At 41.0% G+C, this 8,413-nt stretch overlaps 1 protein-coding gene across 1 annotated transcript; it reads right to left on the bottom strand.

Moving 5' to 3' along the window:
• Positions 1-717: 717 nt before the first annotated feature.
• On the bottom strand, positions 718-8,413 carry LOC111962202 (twist-related protein 2). The gene is made up of 2 exons (XM_023985104.1): positions 7,068-8,413; positions 718-2,196 (listed from the first exon to the last, which is right to left on the bottom strand). Exon 1 carries the CDS (start codon positions 8,038-8,040, stop codon positions 7,435-7,437), a length of 606 nt encoding a protein of 201 aa, XP_023840872.1. The 5' UTR covers positions 8,041-8,413; the 3' UTR covers positions 718-2,196; positions 7,068-7,434.

The raw sequence follows: 8,413 nt of genomic DNA, 5'->3' as shown, positions 1-8,413 counted from the left end.
ATGTGAAAATGACATCATTGAGAATGAAATGATACATTTAACTATGATCAAGTAGAACAGAATGGCCACCACAAATACATTGTTGATATCTTTTTCAGAGGGGTTCTATTTCATATTTTATTGTGGTTTATTTCCGGTTTTAATTAAATTCTGAGAATATTTGTGTTCTGTAAATGTAAATAAATTTTTTGAGAATCAACAATCCCTTTAATTGTCTTAATATTAATTATTGCTCTTCCTCTGAGTGGTTGGTTATTGATGTTGTCGATAGCTACTGAGACCAAAATACAGACATCCTGTGCTTTGAATTATACTGACAAACCTATAGAAATGAAGCTTTATTGAACTGAATCTTAATTTAGAAAACAAGCCAAGTCGAGATTAGATAGGGATTTTTTCTCACTGTTTGTCTTTATTGGTTTGTACTTTGTACCTGTACAGTAAAAAAAAATGTTGTATTTTGTTGTTTTCTATATTTTTTTCTATAAACTGTTTTCCTCAATAAAAGGGTGATTAAGTTCTCAACGTAGTTTTTTTCTGAAGTGTATATTTTGTATCCTTTCAATAATGTTTGAAATATTAGGCAATATTTTACTTACACCAAGCACTCAGCTATTTCGGTAATGTAAAAACACATGACTTGGTAATGTAACACACATTTGGACAAAAATGTTGGATCCTGCCTTGCAGTGTCCAAATACAAAGGGTATTGCTATCCACTTCTTGTGTATTTTATTTTATAAGATACAACATATAAGACATTGTCTTGTCTATCCATGTACTCTTTGTTATACATACTACACTGTCAATATGTTCACAGTGTTAGACACGTTTCTATGAGACAGAAAGATGCAAAGTGTCTTTGAAAATGGGCCTTTTTCAGACTATTTCAGTGGTATTTTATTAAAACAGCATTTATTCTTATTTTCCACAGGAGCTCATGTAATGAAAAGCTGGAGACAAAAAAAAATCTTCTAAGAACTACAGCTGAGCATTAGGATGAAAAAATACTGACAAACTACATTTTCTGGCGACAGTACATCAGATAACATAGCACAAAATCTGAATTTATCAAATGTTTTTAAGAAGTACACGGCACTGTTTTCCATTCTTAATACATTCTCAATGTACTGATAGTGTATTGCAGTATGTGCATAGTACCATCTTAAAGAGAAATCCTGAGGAATTACTAAACTTACAACATTCAAACTATATTTTCCTCTCATCTTGCATTTAAAACTACTAGACCGTTACTTGTACAATGTACAACAAAATGTTATCTGTTACTCTTTTTCTAATGTATTATTTCATTGTTGTTTTGAATATTACATTTTCATACTTAAATCCTACAGACAAATAACAATATATCAGAAAGAACTTAGTGGAATCTATCCGCTATGTCTATGTCTAATCTATCCATAATCTGTGCATGCTACAAAACTGTGTGCATTACTCATGTATTACAGGTTGCCTGCATAGATTATTGCTTAATTATTCTAATATAAAGTCATTATAATGTAAAATGCATATGCACATGCTAAATCCATTCGCTATGAAGGGAAATAATGCAACAGAGAAATACATGTACAAGGCAACAGAAATCAAGCAGATTAGTTTATACAACTGCTGAAAATGTGTGTCAGGCTTCTTTGGCTTTTCCTACCTATACATTTGAGGTTGAAAAGCCAAAAGCTTATAAGCATCTTTGCTGTAAACATTCATTGGGCTGGGAACACCAGCTACCGATTACTTTGGCATCCTTATGATGATCATCATTGTAATTATCACGATCATAAGTCATCTCAGTTGTCAAAGAATCTTCCTCTTTTAAAGAGTCTTTGAAGTGGCATAAAAATGGCGGATCATCGTCACGCCTCAGTGACAGGCCGATGCGTTGGACGTTTTTTAACGTACAGAAAGTTCATCGCGTGACTCTTTAAGTATCCTCATCACTTCAGTTCCGAAGTTTGTCACATACTGTATGTTTGGCATTATCATACTGTCTGTCAGGCTGCAAAAGGAGAGGCGACTGGATATCTGTCCGTAAACCGAAGCATGTGTCCGGTCCAATGCCCATGTCTGTGGGGCAGGGCTTCCAGAGAAGGAGAGATGAGGGTATAGCGGGGGGAGCTACTGGTTCGACAGGAACAGACCTTTTTAAGAGAGGGAGATGAGTCCATCCATTTGGCGTCCTTCCTAAAAAAAGAGAATGAAAAATAGACTGCGTCAAAAACAGTTTCTATCTTGGGTTTAGCGTTTTATACCTCATATTTCAGCCTAATTCAACCACACAACCTGATGCAAAAAAAATATATTTTTTAAAATATGTTTTGCTGAAGAAACCGACGTGGATGTGTACATTTTGTCAGTATAGGAAAATAATATCTGAGAGCGAAAATCCGCAGAGAAGTCGTTAATGTGTCGTGCGTGCAAGTCGTTGTCCCAAACAAACACATAAACCGGCAAACAAAGCTAACTCTTCTCACATAGTGTAAAAAAAAGCCCACAGCACTACACTTCTGCTCTTTCTCTTGTTTAACAAGCAAATATTCCATCTGGAGTATTCCCAATTGTCTGTAATTACAGTGTTTCTTTTCATGCTGAGCGAGAAAGATAAGAGAGAGGAAGAGAGAAAGGGAAGAGGGACAAAGACAAGAGAGAGAGAAAGCTGTCCAGTAAGCATGTGTGTTTGTGGGTGTCCTCTTTCAGATGGCCGTGCTTACGTCATAATGCACTAATTGCCAGGAATKACTTGTTTTCTCGGTATACCAAATGGGGGTACGCTACAGCAGCGAATAACAAGTTGTGTGATCTTAGCGTCACTTTGAACAAAAGGAGGTAGATCCCATTCTACTGCATGCATTTGGGCAGAGTAACAACAGTTATTCTGTAGAGCCTCCTTGGCATTTGTTGATCTCCCTTTCTACCAAAATGAAAAGTGAAGTGTGGCTGATTTACAAAGGAGCAACTGATGCAGTTTTAGGCACAAACATGCACACACACTTGCATAGGAGCATTTTAGTCTTCCTCCGCCGCTTTGACCTCATCTGCAACGCCTCTAAGGCAGAGGCCTACTCATGTTAAACCTGCGTGTACAACAACTTAAAGGGATAGTTCAGTGACATTACATCATTTAGATATGTGTTCCCTATCTAAATATGCAATTTCGCTGAACTATCCCTTTAACACATGGATGAAGTATATTGTTTTGTTGCCTATTGCCTGACATGGACTGTAACACTGTATTGATAATAGATGAAGAGCTATATCATACCTCCCTTTGCATTAGACCAATATCTTAATATGGCCTATTGTTTCTACACACTCCCACTTGGTTTGTGCTCTGCTCCTGCATACGTGTCAAACCCAACGTGTATAACTCAGGGGGCGCACTACGTACACTACATACGCACTACAGCTGTTGGAACAGCCCAGCCCATGCACACACATCCATCCATCCACACAGCACCTGCTCTAGCATCAGCTCAAAGTTCAAACCCCTAAAAATAAAGATGAGTATCAGAAGCCCACAACTCTTGGAACCACCGGCCTGTTTGCAAGGCTCTGAAGCTCTTAAAAAAAAGCAGATGTGCCGCAGAGGACCTATAACAGCTGGTTTGAGATCAGATCCAACGTGAAAATGGAAACCCCAAAACACATGCACATGTTACTTTGGACTGGTCCAAGATCAGTCCAAAGGAACTGCAACCCACTCAAACACATGCAGAGCCAGAGGTTCTGGCAGAGGGAAGAACAGTGACAGCCCTTTAATTGGAGGATAAACAGAGTGGAGCACCGCTTGTTGTTGCCAGGTTAAACACAGCAGTCTATTCTAAATCACAGCTACACACACACACACACACATGCGCCCAACAACACACACATCCGCATAATGACACACCACATGCTACACACACATGCAACCAACAACACGCACATCCTCATAAAACAGCCACACAAATGCACCCAAGATGCACCACTCACATTAACACACACCTTATCCGAACACTTGTTGCACACAAAAAAAACATGCTTCGTGCACACACCAGGAGCATACTGTGAACGTACACAAGTACGCACATGCACGTTTCATTTAGGAAGGAATTTCAATTTTTTTCCACTTTATTCTTCTTTATCCCCGATATGTTAAAAGCAGAATCAATTACGACCATTGTAGGTCTTCCTTATACTGACAATGTCCATTTCAGTTGTCCATTTCAGTTCATTTAACTGTCCACAGGTGAGTGGATAATGTTAGAATGCAGAACAGTAGGTAATGACTATGCTTCTCTTCAAGGACATTCTCATCCACGTGTGGGGTTCGGGTCTCCAACCACAGTGGTTGAACTCTCAAAGTCTGGCGTTTGAGGCCGTCGAGGATTTTGTAGTAATGTAAGGGGAACACCTGGAGACTGCACATGGACCAGAAGTCCTCACAAGGATAGGAAAACGAGGACAATTCTGAAAAGTGGGGACATTTCGCTGGTCCCAAGGAAAACGGCTATTTTAGGGTTAGGGGTTAGGGTTCCAATTAAGGTTAGGGTTATAATCAAGGTTAGGGTTAGGAGTTGGAGCACTATTACACAACTGATTCAAATAATGAACTCATCATCAAGCTTTGATTATTTGAATCAGCTATGTAGTGTGAGGGCAACAACCAAAGCGTGCACCCCTTGGGGTCCCCAGGACCAAGTTTGGGAAACGCTGTGTTAGGATTAGGGTTAGGGTTAGGGTTAGGGTTAGGGTTAGGATTAGGATTAGGGTTAGGGGTTAAAGTTAGGGTTCTTGCTCTAAAGCTTTGCTTTTCCTGTGCTGCTCTCCCTTGACAGCCTAGTCCAGGTTTACATGAGTTTGGTTTCTGACGGATTACCTCTGCTCTCTGCACCGCATCGTCCTTTCCTTGGCTCGTCATTCTTTCCTACCTCTCCCTTCTCATCCTGTCTTCCTGGTTATCTGATAGGCTTTTCAGTTAGCCCACACTCATCTTTTATCTTGTAATTAACGCTTATCTTGTAGCTTCTTATCTGCGTTCAGAAGAGTGAATGTCCGCCAATTCCGCAAAGTTTACTTTGTGATTTTTCAAGAGACTGAGAGGAAAGGCAGATAACAAAGTCAGATAATATCGAAGAAATGGCATGCACTCACGCACATGTATGTATGTACACACGCACACGCACATGCACACGCACACACACGCAAACACACACACACATGCACATATATATATACATTGGCTCACGCACACACACACCATCAAACTCTCCCTTGGCACATACACCTTCCTAATGCCTCACAACTGTTTCCAATCTAAAGGTTCCTGCTTGTCTGGGACCCGGCAGGGCCTGATTGCACGACACTGGATACAAGATCCTGGAAGAGAAAGGGCAAGGCTGCAGGGGAGAAAAGGGGAGAGGGAGGGAGAGCTGCTTTTTCTCTTTCCTTGCCTCTCCCTCTCTTTATTTCGCCTGATATACCTGTGCAGGACCCCAGTTTCTGTTTTCTCTGGTCTATTCTGCCTGAGGTATGTTAGATAAAGCTCTGGATAAAAATACTTAAAAAGTACAACAATTTTGTTAAGACTGAGTCCATGGTAAAAAAAAAAACGAACACATTCAACGATCGTTGATGTACTTAACAATTTTTCGTTGTTGAAAATGTTATATGATATTATATATATATATATTTGCGCAATTAAAGTGTTATATTGTCACTATAACAATAATTTGATTTTCAGGTAGTGGGCTACTGCTAATTATTATGTAAAACAGAAAATTATAGTCAGGCATTCTCTTTTCTTATCTTAAGAGTACACCAAGACAGATAGCTAAATATTTATGTCAAAAAGTGTAAAATGATTCAGTGTTATGCTAATTTGTAACATTTTACAGTAACATTTTTCATTAAAATGCTTTTTTCATGAAATACGACATTTCGTAGCAACGATATTTGTGTAACTTAAATATTATTGTTTTAATGTTTAGCCAATTTGATTGATAATACATTCTATGATAAAAGGAGACAATAATTATACTATAATTACTGTATATAAATAAATTGATATGAATGAAAATAGTATTTTTTTAATGTTTGGCATCTTGTCAGAATTGTCAAGCTGCACACCATATGTTGAAATAAAGATTAGAAAGCAAATGTAATATTGTATATTGTAATTATGATCCCACATTACTAGGTGTTATAATTTGTCATTTAGGCTAGTATACAAATACTCTTATTTCATAATTTGTCATTCTGTTTGAACTATGTTGTTACTTTTTATTATGTTAAAAAATATATAATTTTTTAAAAGTTATACAATAGTTACCAACATACGGAGATGTGCATTCACTTACGCACAACTGCAGTGGACATGTGACAGTCTGATATTTATCAAATACATTTATCCACTGATCGATTAGGAATAGGCTATACCTTTTGATCTATTGCGCACATTTTGCCATATTAAATTAAAAACAACATGCATTATTTCCTACTCATTCCCWCTTACCACCTAATGTAACTAAACTTGAATCAAAAATAATAAAAACAGCTTTCCTTAGAGGAAGATGCAAATTAATATCTGAACAAGACTCGCTTTTCTAAACATGCTGGAGGTCGGAAATCCTAATTTGTTTGGCAATTTTACTAAGGTTAGCTTGCTAACCATCCTGCATTGGGAATCACCCTAAGGGCCACTTGGTTGGTTAAATGTCATTAGAAAAGGCATATTTACATTACTTCGATGCACAAATATGTCAGATGTGTCCACTTTTCTAACCTGTGTATTGAATGATAACACACACTCTCATCATTGTTGTCATTCATGTTCATAAAAAAAACAACTTCAAAGTAAAGGTATAACATGTTAAATCTGGAAAAAAAAGAATAACAGCTCACAGATTTAACGATGCTCCTGCCAAGATTTTAACAATATACTTAAGATACTTTTGGGAAACCACAGACCTGGCTGTTTGGCCATATGTGACACTTTGTGTGTGTGTGTGTGTGTGTGTGTGTGTGTGTGTGTGTGTGTGTGTGTGTGTGTGTGTGGTGTGTGTTTTTATACATACCTGCAGGGGTGCACCGTAGACGCTTGTGGAGTTAGGGGCTACATTGTCAGGGGGCATTTGAGGTGGAAGGGGAGGGGCAAGGTCGAATGGTGAACGGGTATGGTGGGATTGATGGGGCAGTGGATAGGTGAGTGACACGTTTAGGACAGAATGGGTAAAAAGGTTGGGGAGTGAACAGTGACTCTGGGTTGTAGTTAGGAGGGGCAGAGATAATGGCTTAAAGGAGGACAGAGATGGTGGCTTTAGGGGTTACATCGATAGTGGGTTAGGGGTTACAAGAGGGGGCAGAGATAGTGGCTTAGGTGGAGGACAGAGATAGTGGGGTTAGGACAGAACAGGACGGGTAGAGCAGGACAGATAGGGGACACTAGTGGCTGGCCGACATGGCCCAGGCGCCCTCCATCCTCCAGACGGAAAAGGCATAGCTGAGCCGTTCGTGGGCCAAGTAGTTGCAGCTGGCCAGCTTGGCGTCCATCTCATCGCTCTGCAGTACCTGGTAGAGGAAGTCGATGTAGCGCGACGCTAGCTTCAGGATCTGAATCTTGCTCAGCTTGTCCGATGGCAGCGTGGGAATGATCTTACGCAGCGAGGCGAAGGCGTCGTTCAGCGACTGCGTACGCTGGCGCTCGCGCACGTTGGCGATCACTCGCTGCGTGTGCAGGTCCTCGAAGGGCTCGCCGCCCGAGCCTAAGCCGAGGCCGCTGGGGCCCAGCGAGGACGGGGCCACACACACCACCGCCGTGGGGGAGTTCTGTTGCTTCTTCTGCCGCTTGGGCCCCGACGGAACCAGGCTGTTGGGGCTCCCGCTGACAACGGCCCTCTCCTCGGCCCGACCCAGATTGTCTTTCTTGTGGTACGGCACCCGCTTTCGGCCCCCTGTTTGCCCGCTCTTCTTGGAGCCCCTCTCCAGCTCCTCCTCGCTGGCCCCCAGCCCCCCCTCGGGGGAGTTGGCGCAGGACACCTCCTCGCGCATCTCCTCCTCCCTCTTAGGACCACCGTCCTTCTTCCCCTTCCGAGGCAGGGTGGTTTTTGCTCTTTATTTCTCTCTTTCCCTGTCTTTTCTCTTCTTCAGATAGCCGTGTGGGACAACCGTTATCCCAGGAAGTTCTGATAGAGAGTCAAAGGCCTAGAAGTCTTCTTCCTCCAGTGAAACCAAGAGGAACGAGGCCGATACACTTCACGCTTCTAATCTGCAATCTGTTGAAGATCCATAGGTTTTGGCTTTACTCCCAGTCAAAGCTTCTGTCTCTCCCTGTGTCTCTTTGCTGAATTCCTCACCTACAGTTTCCCATCTCCTCAACCTGCATGCAGAACAACAACAAACCATCTGCTTTGCTGGGCTAACT

The sequence above is a fragment of the Salvelinus sp. IW2-2015 genome, linkage group LG1, assembly GCF_002910315.2.
Source record: "Salvelinus sp. IW2-2015 linkage group LG1, ASM291031v2, whole genome shotgun sequence".
Classification (NCBI taxonomy): Eukaryota; Metazoa; Chordata; class Actinopteri; order Salmoniformes; family Salmonidae; genus Salvelinus; species Salvelinus sp. IW2-2015.
Note: the sequence above shows the minus strand (reverse complement) of the source record. Positions and strands in the feature narration are given on the sequence as shown.

What these genes read in the sequence shown, in the direction of transcription:
- LOC111962202 (XM_023985104.1), bottom strand. Translation starts at nt 8,040, where the DNA reads ATGCGCGAGGAGGTGTCCTGCGCCAACTCCCCCGAGGGGGGGCTGGGG.